We start from the raw sequence: 17303 nt of genomic DNA, 5'->3' as shown, positions 1-17303 counted from the left end.
TGTAATTGTGCGTGTATTCTATTCCACCCCATTGTGCCTTTATTTATAGTAGTAGGGAAGGTTAATACCTTACCCTTTTAGGATTACAACTCTTAACAGGTAATCAACTCCTAATAAGAATATAAGAGATATACCTAGATATACTAGGATTTACACAATCACCTTCCTAATCCAATAGGACTGCAACACTCTCCCTTGAGTGTGTAAATACTCAAGTAAATGGTGCATCAGGTTTTCAACTATGAAGCCAATACAGTTGATGAAGTTATCGGCATAAAGAGCAAATGCGAGTTTTAGATCAACAGAAGAATGCATAAAAAAAAAATAAAACTCACAAAACCTCGCTATGGTAAAACCCAAGGTGAGAGAAAAACCCATAGATTAAGGAGAAAAGTGAGAAGTTGCATTAAGTCAAAACTATACGTCTTTTTCACGCAAGTAGAAGAGCTCATAAGGGTATGATCAGCCCATGATGGGTACCTCGTTAAAACCTAGTTAGGTAACAAAAACCCAGTGGGAAAAATGCTCCTAATCGTAGGAAAAAAAGTACATTAAGATCAAGTGAGTATACTTCTGGATACTCCCCATAAGTTTAACACAACTTCCAAATGAGAACTACAAATATCACATATGAATAGTTAGGCATACCTAACTTCCAAATGAGAACTACAAATATCACATATGAATAGTTAGGCATACCAATTCCTCGAACAAGCTTCTAGAAAGTTGACTTTGGCAGTGACGTCGTGTAGAGGTCGGCCAAGTTGTCTGGGATCGGCTTGCATGACTTCAATCTCCTTATGCCTTGCTGATGTAGACGTAGACGCAATATGTCTTAACGTTGACTTTGTTGATGTATCATGGCTTGGTCGGGATGATACATGCAGCATAATCTTCATGGATCATCGTTGGGACTCAACGATGGATGAAAAACACAGCAAATGCTTCGAATATACTCAGCAAGAACTTCTAACTATGTCTCACTTGTGGCATAATGAAGTAAGGTGAGTCTTGGAATGATTCAAAGATTTCGCAACTAAGGTCATATCGTGGACCTCCAAGATATTACGATATCCCTAACGGTAAAGACATAACCATTTGGTGATTTTGCCTTGTACGGGTTTGATAAGCAACCCGCGTCAACATAACAAACAAGGTAAGCATCATTTTGAGGATCAGGGGGGTTGGATCCGCTTAAGATGCGTTGGGATTTGCCCTAGTGGTACCTTCAGGATATGTCTTTAATACCAATTCAGTGGTTGCGTGTAGGCGCGGTGCTGCATCCTTACCAAGATCAACAACAAAGGAAATGTCCTGTCTAATACAATGAGTTAAGTACAACGAAGTGCAAAGTTGAACTTAGATATGGAATTTTGGATTCCATAACCTCTTCAAGGGTCTCATTTTCATATAATGTATGGACGATCAAAGATATACTCAAAGGTGACATCTTCATGGTGTAGTTCGACTGGTAGACCAAAATACTGTCAGAACAATGCTTCAACTTCAGGTCAAGGCATAAACGAGTTTTCCCAAGATCCTTCATCTTAAATTCCATCTTCATGTTAGAGGCAATTTTCTCAAGCTCTTTCGGAGTCTTAGTGAGATTCGTGTTAACGACATAAACTGTAACTCTAACAATTTGGAATAAGACTTCGTAGTTTAACACACAAGGGCATAATTCATATCCCTGACTGATCAAATAGTCACTTAGACGGATATACCACATCCATCGGATTGTAAGTGAACGCCTCAAACAAGTTAAGAGGGTGTTCCGTGATTTGGAACTGGTTGAACCAGTCCATGTAATTCTTCGAGAACTTACATGTAAATCTTAGTATCTATATCCCTATGGAGAAAACAGTAACCATATTTCATAATGTTGCTATCAATCACAGGACGTTTTGAGAGAAACCGTGCGCCATAACACGTGCATCATATTGCACGATTTCATTCATCTCATAACGCTTCCTTTCCCACTTGTAACACAATAGGGTTACCTTGGGCAGTGCAGGAACGACAGGTCCAAAACACACTTTGGTAAGGAATGTGACCTGGATTGTAATTTTGGTTGTCTAATCAGTTCTACGTTTTCACTTAATCAACGGAACACGGTTTGATATCATCGTTTTTCATTTATGTCGGTATCTACCATATAAGTGAAAACATCATCGATGGTAATCGAATTTCAATTCTATGTAGCTCATCCAAACTAGTATACTAGACCAAGAACTTTAAGTCTCGGGAGTAATATGGATTATTCTCATGAGATGGAAATGATTTGAGACAACAATCGAGTATAGATTCATTGTTGTGCCATGTCTTCCTCTTTTAGGGAAGTGAATCCTACGAACCAAATGATCTATCGTGCTCCAGGCCACGACAGATTGATTGGTTATCCGCCGGTGTACTGGACCGTCCAACAGGGGCGTCCAAATTGTCCAATAGAGGCGGCACACCTTTCGGGGATGTTGACTCGATGTCCGTTAAGTACGTCTATCCTTGCAAGTATGTTTACAACTGGTATATGATCTCGTCACTTTAGCTAGATCAGAGGAATGCGTCTGAAGCAACATTCTTAAAGCTAGAATTCATCGCACTTGTTTATCACACTTGTGCGGTATAAGGATTGAGATGAGATATAATGGGCAACATCCATGCAACTTTGCGCCGTTCTACAAGAACGTTGATGTTCTTATCTCCTCCTAACGGCAGAAAGATTGTCTCATTAAAGTGACAACTCGCAAATGAGCAGTAAAAAGATCGCGTGCAAGGGCTCGAAGATAGCTAATATGAAGGAGAATCATAATCTACAAAGATTTACATCCTTCTTTGAGGACCCATGTTGGTATGTTGCGACGACGCAACTTGGCACATGGAATGCACACCCAAATGTGTAAATACGAAAAACGTCAGGTTCGTACCCAGTAACCAACTGTAACATCATATAGGTTGGGTGGCAATGGGCCTTAAAGGTGGACCACCATAACTGCGTACAAGATTGCATAACCCTAGGCGAAAACCGAAAACTGAAAACTTGGTACGTTCACAAAAATATAGGCGATCATTTAAATTGTGCTTTATGATCACTAGGCGGGGCTATTTGGGGTGAACACGGGAGTTTGATGTTCAATTATAAACCCAAAATACATGCAATACTTTATTGAAAACCGTCGATATAAACTCTCCGACATTATCCGAACCTTAAAGGATAAGTAGGGTGGTGAACACTTAATCGGCCATGAGGTTTAGCAGCAATGTATGTGGACAAACATGTGACCAATTTGTCGATTCATTAACCAAAACCATAAGTATTTATATGGTCCGCATTTTGGTTGGATTAGTCCACACATATTCCCTTGAATGCACTGTAGAAAGAGAGTTGTTTCGTATCTTTGCGAGGAATGATATTGAAATCAATTTCCCTAATGAGCAGGCTTGGCAAAGTATGTTTTGTAGGCACAAGATCTTTACTTCGGGTAAGAAGATGCGTCGTAGCATCATTGTTCGACCTAAGTGTCCCAAAAGGTCGTTCCAAAGCAAGTAAAACTGCTCAATCACCAGGCTCCAGGCCGACCATATATGGTGTGTTCCCAGTTGGGAGATAACTCACTGGCCCCAAATCAAGGCCTCATGCTCATTTTTGGAGGTGGTGCAAAGATATTCCACTCTATTTTCTTCAGTGGTTTCATTTATGATCATTGTTTTCTCGAATATCCTTAAAAACTCAACGACAAGGAGAATTTAAGGTCCCTTAAATGGTAATGCAATACCATTCATATAACGAGGAGCGTGCCAAATGCTTTTAATCAGGTTGGATATACCTAAAGTCGTTGTTAGAGATGTGATTTAGGTGTAAAGTTAGTGTGCGTAGAACACATTCATCCAGACAACTAACTTTCCCACATTCCTACCTAATCAGGTGTTAAGAAACATAATTCAATTAACTCATATTCGAGGACAATATCAATAAGATTATCCATAAGTAAAACAATCACCAAACATGAATCCAAGAACATGAAAAAATGTTCACAAAGTAAATGGTTTACTAAAGGAATTCGGCCAATAAGGCTATCCATTTTAAAGTTCTGCTCTTCCAACAATGTTTGGTGGAGCAAAATTAGTCTCACATATTGATTACTAGAATTGTACTTCTTAACAACATTGGTAGGGGCACGAACAGGTACATAACCAATGATCTATTCCATCAAGACAGAAGTAGATTTTGCAGGGTTAAAGTTTGGGAATACTATCGCTTATTCTTAAAGTTTTAGGTCTTAGGTGCCAAGGATCATGCTTCGGGCATGATGCCACACATTGGCAGGCCCTGATTATACCATATGTCGTAAAAACAAACTCGAAATTGGATTGTGAGAGAGACAGACCCGAATTGGGTTCGGTAGGCTTCAGCCGAACTGGTATAGATCTATACCTTTATCTCATGTTTGTGGTAGTACTCAGATTAGAGATTTCAGTAAACTTCCTGCTTTCTAAATTGCTGCTTCAAGGGAGAGTTAGAAACATGGAAGGATGAGAAAAGTATTCTCCAGTCAAAATTCGATCGGATTTATAAACTTCAGAATTGTACTCATTTGTGGACGTAATCATGGTGTGCTTTGGGCAATATATCGCATGATCATACGGTCTGTAGAAGCGAGCCAAAGAGCCATGGAATCCTCGTTCAGGAGGTATTTCCATTGATAATGCTTCGGGCATAAGTCTTCAAATGAAGATCATGGCGGAGGCTTATTAAGCTTTTCCATGCCATTGTTGGCTTTAATGGTTTCTCAGCTTCGTGATAGTTAAGTGGAGATTCACGTCTTGTAACCCACATTAAGTAGTTTCTATTATAAACGTCCAAATAAGGAAAATCAAACTTGTGACGGTTCGACAATCCATTGAATTGGAGGGAATGGGAATGAATCTTCCATAAGCATCAAAGTTAGAACATTCGAGTTCTAAGACATGGTTTTCATGAAAAACGTCGGGTTTTCATATGTGTATTATTTTATGAAAACTTCGGGTTTCAAGGGCACTAAATTTGAAACTACATGTTCAATTTAGTTTATGAACGTTTAGTTCATAAAAGAGAGGTTTCTGCAAGAACACAAAATGCAATATGCTTATTTAAGTGTAGTGGATTTGAGGTTCTTCAGGAACTCAAGTGTGAGAGCTTCGTTACTACGAAAGTATGTCAACGGTTCAAAGTATAAAAATAAATGATTGAATCGCTAATGTCCAAAAGTGATCTTCAGGTCAATAATTTTGGATTCATTATCGGATTAATGTACTGCATGTCACTTTTAATCAATTCAATAAATCGGGACCAAACACGGTCGATTGTAAAAAAATAATATTAGAATGATATTATCGGGTCGAAAATAGCATAGCCCAAAGGATAGGGTTGGGTGCCGTGAGCAAAAAAGGTGCTCGGAAGTGGGCTGCAGGCCACGGGTCCAAGGGATAAGCCCAGCCATGAAGGTTGGTGTGTTAGGCCAGGGGGGTTAGACACGGGAACAGGCCCAACAAAATTGTTGGCCTGGTTGTGGTGCGAGGAACCCAGCCGAAGGCTGGTTATAGTATAAGGTCGAGGAAAGGAGCCCAGCCGCATGGGTTGGCTGAAAAACTATGGGCCGGGGCTAATACAAGCCCAGCAAGCATGGCAGCTTGCTGGCGTAGGCTAAGACAAGGGATCAGGGCTGCAGGCCTGTGCCTGGGAACAAGCCCAGCATGCTTCTGGCATGTGGGTTTGGGCTCGGGTGGACTAGGGCTTTCAGGCCCCTGTGACATATAAGCCAAGCCGAGGCTTAGTTGTGTTCGATGTGGAGCAACAGGCCCAAAAAGGCTGCACATGTGGTCCTGTTTGTCGACGCCATCCCATGGTGATGCCAAAGATTACCCAAATTTTTTTTTTTTCGAACCTAGGGTTTAGGAAACCCAAAATTTGCTTTTAATTTATTTTATATACATTGACTCAGATATTCCACATAGCAATTTAATTGTGCGATGCATGAAACAAATATATGGAACATATACAATATATATATCGGAAGGTGACACGCCCCGACCCCGATATTCCCCGAATACCAGAATAGGCACATGCTGGCCGACACCCGAGGGTGACGAAAGCCATTTATTGAGTGCAAATGCTGAAAACAAGAGATAAATAAGGTTTATAATTATAAAAGAATAATGAATATGCAAATAAGGACCGTGTTCAGAGCACACCTCTAATCTAGAACACTAGAAGAAAATAATATAAAATTGAATGAAACCAAGGAATGGGTCCTACACCAAGAGGACTTGAAGATGCCGATGCGGAAGTGCCTGGACGTCGGGATTGTATGCCTCGATTCTAAGTCCTGAAGGGGGCGCAAAACAAACATGAGTGGACCAAGTTGATATATATATATAATAAAACAGTTATCAACATACTAACCCCTAGGTTTTATGAAAACACATATATATAATGATAAACATAGGTTTTCCGAACCTAGCATGTCGTGCAATGTCTCAAATCATAATTCGCATAAATAATAAACACTAGTGAATGTCCGATATAACACTTCAGGCCCCATGCCGGCTCCCTGTCTCTGAGCAGACAGTCAGAGGAAAATGCACTTCAGGCCCCTTGCCGGCTCCCCGTCTCTGAGCAGACAGTCAAAGGAAAACACACTCCAGGCCCTATGCCAACACCAAACCGTCGCCCGGGACGGACCGGATCTATCCCTACATCCCGCAGCGGAAAGGACCACTAGGTAAGTACAAAACCAGTGAACATACATATATTGAAAATCAACTTCATAGTATAAAGTCATCCATCATCTATACTATAAAGAAGTGTTCTAAACATGTTCTAAATATCATATCGTCATCCATCAGATATTATATAAGAACATGGGTTATAGGAAAAATAGTAATACTTCAAACTAGCCTTAGTAGGCATGTTATCTCGTAAAACGTTTCATAAAACATAATCATAAAGTCATGCTTTTCTATGTATGCAATTCTACCATTAAAACATGAATTTTTAGAAGGGATCCACTCACAGTACTTCGCCGTCGAAAAGCCACGCCACTAGCGAAGACGGAAACGCCACAAATAATTGCCCCTAAGCACATAAAGGGTACATTTAGTCAAACTCTACTCAAACGATTGAATTTGAAAAAACGGACATCGGAAACGGGTTCAGGACGTCGAAATTAGCTTAGGAGGGGTCCCGCACAAAAACTCAAAAAGGTCAACGGTCAAAGTCAACGTTGACCGTTGACTGGTCAAAGTCAAAGTCAACACTAACCGTTGATCGGGTCAATGGGTCACGGGTTTGGGCTTTAGGGTTTTGGGTTAGGGTAATTGGGTTAGGTTTTAGGTGGGTTGGGTTTGGATAAAAAAGGAAAATGGGTTTGGGTTTTAGAACCTCACGGCCCAAGGCCTAATTAAAAAGGGGAAATGGATTTGGGCTGCAACCAAGGCCCTAAGGCCTTTTGGGTTTTTAAAATGAAACAAAAATAAAAACAAAAACAGAAAGGGTTAGGGTTTTGGGCCAAAAACCAAACAGGCTCTAAGCCCGTGGGTGTGGGAGATGGCCCAAAGGCCTGGGTGGTTTCTTGGGCTGGGTTTCCCGCCGGAGAAGAAGGCCGGAATTCGGCCGGAGAATTCCCAAGCTCCGTTGGAGCTCTAAACTCAACCAAAACATGTCATTCAATATACCAAATTGAAGCCCCGAAGGTAAGGAATCGAAATATACCCTTGGTTCCCGTCATCGTGGTCGGAGTTGGCCGGAAAACAGCCTGGAAGCCACGGGTGTCCGCCGGAACTGGTTAAGATTCAAATGAGCATAACTTCTTCAATACTCAATTAAATTGGGTGAAACAAAAAGGAAAGTTGTAGTACTCAGCGAGACGAAGAGATTGATACCTCGCACGCCGGCCAACTCGCCGTGGTTTGGCCGGAAATTGCCTCGAAAGGGGCGGTGCTCGCCGGAAAACTGGGAAATGTCTCCGGGGTGGTTTCTTCGTGGTTTGACGTCCAAAACACAACCACGGGGTTAGAAAAGAGTTATAGGTGTGGGCATGGGTGTGTGTGGGTGTGTGTGTGCGCGTTCTGCTCGGAGGGAGGGAGAAAAAGACAAAGAGAAAGAAAGAGAGAAGAGAGACTGAGAAGACTTTTCAGAAGAAAAAAAAGAAAAGAAGGGAAAGGGAAAGGGAACGGGGAACAAAAACAGGGGGTGGGCCCCTTGGGCTCACCAATTAAGGCTCAAAAATAATTTTAAAAAAGAAACTATCCCCCAAACTTAGTGAAAATACAAAAATACCCATTTTCTTACGTAAATCCGGGACGGGTTATTACAGAAGGTAAATATAAATGTAGGGGATTCATCCATCATGGGGAATGTTTTCATGCTTCAAGGTTGTTTAAAATATTTTACTTTATTTTAAGAGTACCTGATTGGCAGAAAACTATAAAAGCCTTTGAATTTGTAGAAGATCCTTCTAAAAAAGCCGGAATTGCATCTTCAATGCGTTGTATCACATTCAACATAAAAAAATAAAAAAATAAATTGAATCAATAGCATGTAGATCAATTCAAGAAAATAATAAATTAATTATAAAAAGAATGATTAAAACGTAATACTCCCTAGATTGGAGATCAAACTCTCTTTAGCGTAACATCAAGAGCGTGCTGATAACGTGTTGTAGGCATAGTTTACTAAACAATTATGGAGACCAGAGAGAGAGGGAAGGTGCGGCATAAAGAAAGAAAAGAGAGATGTGTAATTAGGGGTGTGTTCTATTACACCTCATTGTGCCTTTATTTATAATAGTAGGGAAGGTTAATTCCTTACCCTTTTAGGATTACAACTCTTAATAGCTAATCAACTTCTAATAGGAATATAAGAGATATTTCTAGATATACTAGAATTTACACAATTCCTAATCTAATAGGACTTATACTGGCAATAGATTTCTAATTTTTTGGAGCAATCATTGTAACAAGCAATTTTTAGCTTGAATTACATAGCAATAGAGGCAGCAGCCTGGTCACTAGCTGCCGTTGCCACGAAATAAAATATACATAACAAAAGGCAGCCAGTGACACAAATGGCATTGGCAAAGGCAAAGGAACGTTGTAAAACTGCATATGTGCCAGTGACGAATGCAATTGCCATGCACATCATGCTAATCGAGGTGTAACCCAACATAAGGTGGACCGTTTGATAGTCGATCAAATTGTCTTTCCGTCGGCGCCCCATGAAGAGGTGGAACGCAACAGATGAACTGGAGAAAACCATGGCTAAGGTATTTGTTATAATGAATGCTTGAAAGGCTTTGGTTCTAATCAGAATTGGAGCACCCAGAGTGTTGAAACCACCTGGCATGGTGAAACCCGCTGTGAATGTTACAGTTGCTATGAGTGTGGCTGCTATCAAATTGGTATCCCTCATTTTCTTCGAGATATCTGCAATCCTCATTCCTTTTACTTCTGTCCTCTTGTTTTTGGCTTCTTTGCTCATGTTTCTGGCTTCCTCTTCTTTGCTCTCCTTTTCTTCGAGATATCTGCTACCCTCGTGTTCTTCAAGTAAATCTACAAATTAAAGTGAAATAACATGGGAAAAAAATGCTCGACTATTATAAAGCCATGCCCTCAATTTAGGGTTAGAATAGTATATTGTGAATGACTTAGAACTCTTTTGGGAATGCTTTTAAATGACTAAAACCGTTTTTAGATAAGATGTTTTTGGATTGCAATCGCATTGTTATGTGCTTCTTGTAGGAATTGTAGGAAGCACTTTAAGAGCATCTTCAATGGAGATGTTAAAAAATAAATGTCAAATGTTAATTTGATAGCTGATGTGACAATGTCAGATTTTCTATTTTTCTAATTGATATGTTTTTTGTTATAAATGATATTTGTAGAATATATTTTAAAGGGAAATCAATTAAAATAAATTCAAGATCTGTAATTGGTGTATTAATGGGACCCATACAATAAAATAATTAAAAATTATTTGACATCATCTTTTCTCATATGTCAAATTTGACATGTGAAAACTCATATGTCAGTCCATATAGGACTGACATATCGGTTGGAGCTTACTCCAACCTTCAAATTTGATTACATGACATTCCATTTAAGATTTGACATCTCATTTGAAGATAGTCTAATTGCTTTTCCAATATAAATTTCCATGTTTGCTAAATATTGGTTTCAAAACATCTTTTTTTAAAAACACTTTCAGTCATTTAAAAATACTTCTCAAATGAGTCCTTATTCTTAACTAAATTACATAACAAGTTATTTGTAGAAAACTAATCCTAATCCCTAATAGGCAAGGAAATAAAACCCTATTCCAATGAATTAGGCCTAAATTCTGAAGTACTTATTAACAAAATTTTCTTTGTTAACGGTGAAAAGACAATTTGATTTTCTATCACTAAATAAAATAATGAAGAGTAATGTAATGTTGCACAAACTAAATTTTGCTATTGTTTCCTCAAATCTCATTCATATGTCATCATTTCATCTTTAATTTGAGAAGAAAAAAAATCCAGATTTTCTCTCTCTCACATTTTTTCTTTTAATTTTTTTTTATTTTTTATATATTTACACACGACTTCATCTAGTATTACATTAGGAGAAGAGTCTTTTGCAACTATAATATCAGGAATGGCATTAAAACAGAGAATAAAAATATGCAAAGTGAAACATTCTAAAGACGATTTAGAACAACGTAATTGTTTGAGATGTTAGATCAACGTATTTGAAATACTAACATTTTTCTTTCTCGTTTTCACTGATGTTACTTTCGCCCTTTACTTCCAAATCGGCACTATCCCTTGGAATTGAACTTTTCCCACCCTCTTCTTCCATGCGTTCTTTGGTATATCTCTGCGCAACATGTCATCATGTTGTCAATCTTTCATTTGATGCATGATAGTGAGACTTTCAGTTTTTACCAACAGAGCAGCAAAAAAGGTTGAAAACGAGAGAGTGGAGGGGAAATGAATTGCAAGTGCTATGGGGTTACCTTCAATCCTGAAAATTTACCGTTAGCCAAAAAGATGTCAGGAGTTCTTAGGTTCTTTATTTTTGATGCCATTGTACCGGAATCAGTTTCATTTATAAGGCTGCAAAGTGACGAGTTTTCAATGATAAATTTGACAACTTGTTCACTATTGATGCTCTCCATGGCGAAGTGAACAACATTCCGGCCTTTGTGATCAACCAGCTCGCAACAATCGGGGCAGTACGAAAGGAGCTCATTCATAACATGAACATGGCCTTGGCTGGCTGCAATGTGAAGAGCGGTCTTGTTCTCATCCTTGTCGCCAATGTAGACCGCAGACTGAGACTGGTCATAATATAATAGCTGCTTCAGAACTGAAAGATGACCAAAATATGCGGCATAGTGAAGCGGAGTCCATCCTTTATGGTCTGCTTCGCTGGTCAAAAACCAATTTGTGTCCAGTATTTTTTTTGTTATAACTGAAACAAAAACAAACAAAGTTAGTCTTGGACGACCTAATGGTATTCCATTAAGCGATGATTACTCAAGCCATCGTAAACACCAAGGCCATCTGTTTATTGGACAACAATCGAAACTCTTGAAGAATTATCTAGTTACATTCTCAGATGCATTTGATTTATATGATACAGATAGAGAATTTGAGTGTGGTTGAGAATCTTGTTTAGCAGTAACGATATTCAATTGGGTTAATTTTTGGCGAGGATGATTCTTCAAAAGAAACAAACAGTATGTACACTTCAAAAGTTGTCTTGAAAATGTTACGTATACTTCAAATTTTGCTGCAACATTGGTTATGCACCGACACATGATGGTTGAGCAGTTTTGAAAGGCTTTATGTTACGGCCATTGATGCTAATTAAACTACTAACACTACTACGTACAACTAATTAACAACAAAATTAACGGTAAGAATTCACTTTTTATATTTTTAAATTTGAATTTGTATTGTAATACTCAAATAAATAATCTTGCACAAAAGAATGAAAGATTGTAAGCCTATTCTATGACTTAGAAGTTTAGAACCTACCATTCAAACTATGACTTGTTATGTTATACATTCTATGAAAGTAAAAAAGGAAGGATAATTACCTTCATCGTTGAAAATTGCTGCAGCGTGTAGAGATGTTCTACCGTTGGGGCCACCATGGGCAATTGACATGCATGTTTCTAATATTTTAGAGACCACGTCATGATAACCTCTCTCAGCTGCGAGGTAGAGTGGAGTTTCGCCGGCTTCATTAGCAGAATATGGAAAATCCGGGTCCTCTCTAATCAATATTTGAACCACACCAGTGTGATGATGTCGAACTGCCTCATGCAAAGCCGTGTCCTTAGAAGTAGTGATTGTCCTGACCATCTGCGTGGCTATATCTAGTCCGCTTTCAATCTCGTGGTTATTGCAATCATGATGAGAATTTTTTGCACACTGAAGGAGGGCTTTCACTGTGGCAACAAGTCCGTGCCTTGCTGCAATGTGAAGTAAAGTCTCCCCTTTGGTGTTGGCCTGAAGGAGCAGCGATGGGCATAAATCCAGAATCTGTTGGATAAATTGGGTTGATTCATCCTTTTCTTTTTCTCTGGTTTGGGCTGTAATGTTGATGTGGAGGATTGTGTTATTTCGCGGGGTTACTAGGCTGTTAAGTTGATAGTGAACAAATCTTTCCTTAAATATTTCAATCTTCCCTTTTGCTGCAGCATTGTAGATATCAAGATCCATCTTTTATGCTAGCTGAAACGCATAAAGAAGAAACTAGATATAGTATATATTGTTTGTTACCAACACAATAACAAGATATAGATTAGCTAGGAAACGAAATGACGTACTATAATTAGCAATGTTATCCCTCGCTGGAACCAAGGGCTCGTAGAGTTGGTGAGAATCTTTAACAAGACTTCCTATAGAGAAGACCTTTACCATTCATGGGAGAGTCAACCGACACTGATGCAAAGAGGGAAAGAAATGGAGAAAGAGAGAGGGAGATTGAGTCGATGATGGTGGCTTTTTTTTCACAGAAAAAAAACTAAGTCTCAGAGAATTAAAGAGATAGATGAGAGAGAGAGTGGGTGACGAAGAGCCGATGCTTTCGTGTGGTGTGGATGAGAGAAAATATCTGGGGCAAATTAATATCAGTGGCTTTCCAATTTTCATTGCCTCAGAAAATCAATATGTGGCCTTTGCTCCAACTTATAGTGATGAATGAAGCAATCAAAGCAAAGAATATGTGGCCTTTGCTCCAACTTATACTAGTGAATGAAGCAATCAAACCAAAAAATCCAAAGCAAAGAATATGTGGCCTTTGCTCCAACTTATACCAGTGAATGAAGCAATCAAAGCAAAGAATCCAAAGTCCATCCATTGAGAAAATAAGTTGTGATCATTTCAATGGATACAGAGATCAAATCAGGTACCAGAACATTGACGAAGTACCCATACATGGATCCAAATACCTACAAGGCAGCAGCAAAAGGCAAAATTGAGATTTTTAAGGAAATCAGCCAGCAGCAGCATCTCGGCCGCTTATTAACCCCAAACAAGAACACAGTCCTTCATATCAATATCGCGGCCCAAAAAGGAGGTGGAACTGACTACTCAACCGACTTTGTGAAGCAGGTGCTTCATATATATCCATCACTGTTACTCCAAGTTAATATCAAAGGTGAGAGTGCACTGCACATTGCGGCAAGGCACGGCCATGTTGCTGCAGTCAAAGTCCTTCTTGAGTTCGCAAAAGTTGCTCAATCTCACGGTGATCACACTGATGAGCTTGAGAGTGGCATGGTCCGAGGAGATGATCATGAACAAATATCGGTATTGTTGCGCATGAAGAGTAACAAGAATGATACAGCCTTGCATGAGGCAGCACGCTACAATCGACTTGGTGTTGTGCAAGTACTGACCCAAGAAGACCCTGATTTTCCATACTCTCCTAATGAAGCTGGCGAAACTCCACTTTACCTCGCTGCTGAGAGAGGGTACCGTGAAGTAGTGTTTGAAATGTTACAAACTTGTACTTCACCAGATCATAGAGGACCCAATGGTAGAACGACTCTGCATGCTGCAATAATTTTCAAAGATGGAGGTACCATACAATACGTTTAGATATATTCTTAGACAAGTTATTGTTTCTACAATTAAGTAAGTGGAGTAGGAGGGTTTGAAACTATTACAATAATTTAGAGAGGGAGGAGTTTCGAATCCGAGGCACATGCATGGTTGAAACCCAACACCCTATCACTAAGATATTATATCACTATGTTTTTAAGATGAATATACCGCTATGTTGTAAGAAAAAGAAAACAATAACAATAATAATAATAACTGAGAAATCATGTGGTTTGCTAATGTGGCATCTAACAATTATATTATGCACGTTAGTATGTTTATGCATAGAAGGATAATGCTTATGTTTCCCGTATGGGGGAACCTACTTTTTTTCTTCACTTCTGCACTGTACAAACATCATAATCGGAACTGTTTATTCTCTTATCAACACCTTAATATTATGTCTGCAAAAATCGTTCAATTTGAAAATCGATTAGCCATTCATATACATCAAACAAATAGACGGTTTTGGCAACAAGTATCATCCTTATGATGAACCCTTTATTTGTTTGAGTGCAAATGACTGGATAAATGATCTCCCAATTGAATGATTTTTTTTTTCCGCATATATTATCTTTAGATGATAAAGATAGTGAAGAGCTTCAATTATTATTATGTTTGTACGGTGAAGAGATATTAATTGTAAGTGGAATGATAAGTAAGTTCCCAGAACAGAAGATTATCCTATAACTTTTTGCCCTAACAGTTTTAGCTGGCTAAAGGTTAATTAGTTACTGCACGTTTTCATATGTCATGAGTTGATAAAATTTAATGCTGAGGTATCACCTTTCATTTTTCTATATATTATTATTTGAATTAAATTTTTTCTTCTCTTTTTAGAAATGACAAGAAAACTTCTGGATGCAAACTGGACCTTGACTAAAGAAGTAGATGAACAAGGGTGGACAGCGCTACACTATGCTGCAGATATCGGTGACGCTTCCATTGTGAAGCAGCTACTACAGTTTGATAAATCTTCTGCCTACATTTCTGACAAAGAGGGGAAGAAGACGGCTCTTCACGTTGCAGCTGGCCGAGGCCATGCTAAAGTAATGAAGGAGCTTCTTTCAAACTGCCCAGATTGTTTTGAACTGGTAGACAATAGAGGGTGGAATGTTCTTCACTTTTCCGTTGAAAGCAATAGTAACGACGCCGTCAAACTAGTCCTAGAAAATTCATTGCTTAGCAACCTTATAAATGAGAAAGATGCCGAAGGGAACACACCTCTCCACTACGCTGCTGCTTCCCTCTCATGCATATCCTCTTTCATTCATCACCCTAAAGTTGATTTTATGGCCTATAACAAGCAAAACCTGAGTGCTCTAGACATTGTTTTAGCCAATGGTAGTTCCTCAGAGATGAAGGTACGTACGTCCTCCATTAAAATCCTTGTTTGCAAAAAACAGAAACACACACACACACACACATCATTTTTCAGAATGAGTATCGATCTAAATTAATTACTCCATCTCTGCCTCAGATTAGTTGATTAAAGCAAACTCAACAAGCACTAGTTAAAGTTAGCTTTCTTCATGCTTGCTTCTAAACTTTTTATTTTTTATTTTTTTCCCAAAAGGAAAGGAATTTGCTCCTAAACGGAACTCCCTTTCAATGTTTACCAATTTATCATAATAATTGATGTAACAAGTAGACTCCATTTGCCACCTAATGTGGTCAAGTACTACTTAAGGAGATCTTTGATAACCATTTTGTTTTTAGTTCATTTTTTGTGTTAGATATCGAGGGAAAGTATGTGATATAAAGCGATGAAGAAGGTTTGAAGAAAAGATAGTGAGAGCGAGGAGTGAAAGTAAAGAAGATTGTATTAGACAAAAAGTTAAATTTCAGTAGTTGATTTTTAGATTTCATAAATTTTATCATTCCATATTAATTTATTCCACATCCCTTTCACTATCCTTCCTCGACCCCTCTTCTTCTATTTCATTTGTTCATGTGTTTTCCCCCATCTCTAACAAAAAACAAAAACTGAAAACGAAAAACGATATGTTCTTGATAAACATGCCAAACTAATTAGCCAGTTAGTAATACTCAAGTTTATTTCATCATATACAAATATGTACTAATATATAGCATGTTACAGGAAAATGTTGTACAGTACCTGAAGGGGGTTGGTAATAGACCAGCCGTAGGACAAGCTATGACCCCCAAAGTTAAGACAATCAAGGAAGAAAATAATGAGACTACCGGAGGCAATGAAATCAAGGCAGAAAATAATGAGATTAGCAGAGGCAATGACAACAAGGAAGAAAATAATGAAACTAGCGGAGGCAATGAAATCAACAGTGGAGATGAGGACACAAAAGAGGTGAATTTAATAGTGGCCACACTCATAGCAACTGTAACTTTTGCAGCTGCCTTTACCATGCCTGGTGGCTACATCAACGATGAGGGCCACGACCAAGGCAGTGCAGTTCTAGTAAGAAACGCAGCGTTCAGAACATTTGTAATCGCAGATACTATATCCATGATGTTATCCAGTATTTCCGTCCTTCTCCACCTTTCCGTGGTTACGGCTAAGAACCAGCAGAAGAAGGAGAAAACGTTCATGGTGGAGTCGTATCTTATTACTATTGCCATGTTGGGAATGATTGTGGCCTATGTTACAGGTACTTATGCAGTGTTATCACACTCCCGAGGGATTGCTATTGCCACTTGCGTTATTGGCTCTGCTTTGTCGTCTCTCTTTATGTTTTTATATTACACTGCTTCAAAAGGATGGTAATAATAATGAACCACCTAGTACTAGTACGTAAACGTGGATTGTTTAGGTGTTTTCATCAATTGTAAATGTAAAACCGTGTGGCGTTTTTTTATCTCATCCTGAACTTTTATTTTCACGTATTTTGTTTCGAGAACTAAAGCCCACATCCCTAGTGTACAACATCTAGCATGGTGTTTCATTTTTAACGTGTCGTCGTTATGTTATGGTTGTGTTGTTGATATATAAAATTTGATTTCAATCACTTCAGCAACCAAATGTCAAAAGCAGATAATTTAATTGCCCAAAACTCGTAAAAGAAAGACTTGCTTGAGCGCATGTGTGCTGCATATATTATGATAAATCCCGTAAAATCATGAGACTTTCATGTATGGCACCCCAGCCAATTTTACTGTATGAAGGCTATCCTAGTTAGGGAGAAGTATGGAATA

At 38.7% G+C, this 17303-nt stretch overlaps 2 protein-coding genes and 1 long non-coding RNA gene across 5 annotated transcripts; 1 reads left to right on the top strand and 2 right to left on the bottom strand.

Moving 5' to 3' along the window:
• On the bottom strand, positions 1 to 13184 carry LOC137717182 (uncharacterized). 2 transcript variants are annotated; one of them, XM_088698558.1, is made up of 6 exons: positions 12854 to 13184; positions 12119 to 12758; positions 11030 to 11487; positions 10776 to 10890; positions 8949 to 9585; positions 1 to 190 (listed from the first exon to the last, which is right to left on the bottom strand). In XM_088698558.1, exons 2-5 carry the CDS (start codon positions 12744 to 12746, stop codon positions 9014 to 9016), a joined length of 1773 nt encoding a protein of 590 aa, XP_088554684.1. In that variant the 5' UTR covers positions 12747 to 12758; positions 12854 to 13184; the 3' UTR covers positions 1 to 190; positions 8949 to 9013. The 2 variants fall into 2 exon arrangements, with proteins under 2 accessions (XP_088554684.1, XP_088554683.1); XM_088698557.1 differs by having other exon boundaries at positions 12119 to 13184.
• Positions 6063 to 8158, bottom strand: LOC148694604 (uncharacterized). Of its 2 annotated transcripts, XR_015965697.1 has the most exons (5): positions 7918 to 8158; positions 7748 to 7816; positions 7050 to 7111; positions 6293 to 6362; positions 6063 to 6149 (listed from the first exon to the last, which is right to left on the bottom strand). It is a non-coding gene; the product is annotated as an uncharacterized LOC148694604 (long non-coding RNA). The 2 variants fall into 2 exon arrangements; XR_015965696.1 differs by lacking the exon at positions 6063 to 6149 and having other exon boundaries at positions 6164 to 6362.
• Positions 13185 to 13275: 91 nt separating the features above from the next.
• On the top strand, positions 13276 to 17116 carry LOC137717183 (ankyrin repeat-containing protein NPR4-like). The gene is made up of 3 exons (XM_088698556.1): positions 13276 to 14109; positions 14973 to 15496; positions 16234 to 17116. Exons 1-3 carry the CDS (start codon positions 13413 to 13415, stop codon positions 16873 to 16875), a joined length of 1863 nt encoding a protein of 620 aa, XP_088554682.1. The 5' UTR covers positions 13276 to 13412; the 3' UTR covers positions 16876 to 17116.
• The last annotated feature ends 187 nt before the right edge of the window (positions 17117 to 17303 follow it).

This window comes from Pyrus communis, chromosome 8, assembly GCF_041283825.1.
Source record: "Pyrus communis isolate YQ-2024b chromosome 8, ASM4128382v1, whole genome shotgun sequence".
In the NCBI taxonomy this organism is placed as follows: domain Eukaryota; kingdom Viridiplantae; phylum Streptophyta; class Magnoliopsida; order Rosales; family Rosaceae; genus Pyrus; species Pyrus communis.
Note: the sequence above shows the minus strand (reverse complement) of the source record. Positions and strands in the feature narration are given on the sequence as shown.

Excerpts from the sequence above, each read along its gene's own strand:
- LOC137717182 (XM_088698557.1), bottom strand. The coding sequence starts at position 12,746 with ATGGATCTTGATATCTACAATGCTGCAGCAAAAGGGAAGATTGAAATA. Across the intron at positions 11,488-12,118 it reads AGCAATTTTCAACGATGAAG|TTATAACAAAAAAAATACTG; the intron begins GTAATTATCCTT and ends TTTTTGTTTCAG. Across the intron at positions 10,891-11,029 it reads GTAAATTTTCAGGATTGAAG|AGATATACCAAAGAACGCAT; the intron begins GTAACCCCATAG and ends CATGTTGCGCAG.
- LOC137717183 (XM_088698556.1), top strand. The coding sequence starts at position 13,413 with ATGGATACAGAGATCAAATCAGGTACCAGAACATTGACGAAGTACCCA. Across the intron at positions 14,110-14,972 it reads AATAATTTTCAAAGATGGAG|AAATGACAAGAAAACTTCTG; the intron begins GTACCATACAAT and ends TTCTCTTTTTAG. Across the intron at positions 15,497-16,233 it reads GTAGTTCCTCAGAGATGAAG|GAAAATGTTGTACAGTACCT; the intron begins GTACGTACGTCC and ends AGCATGTTACAG.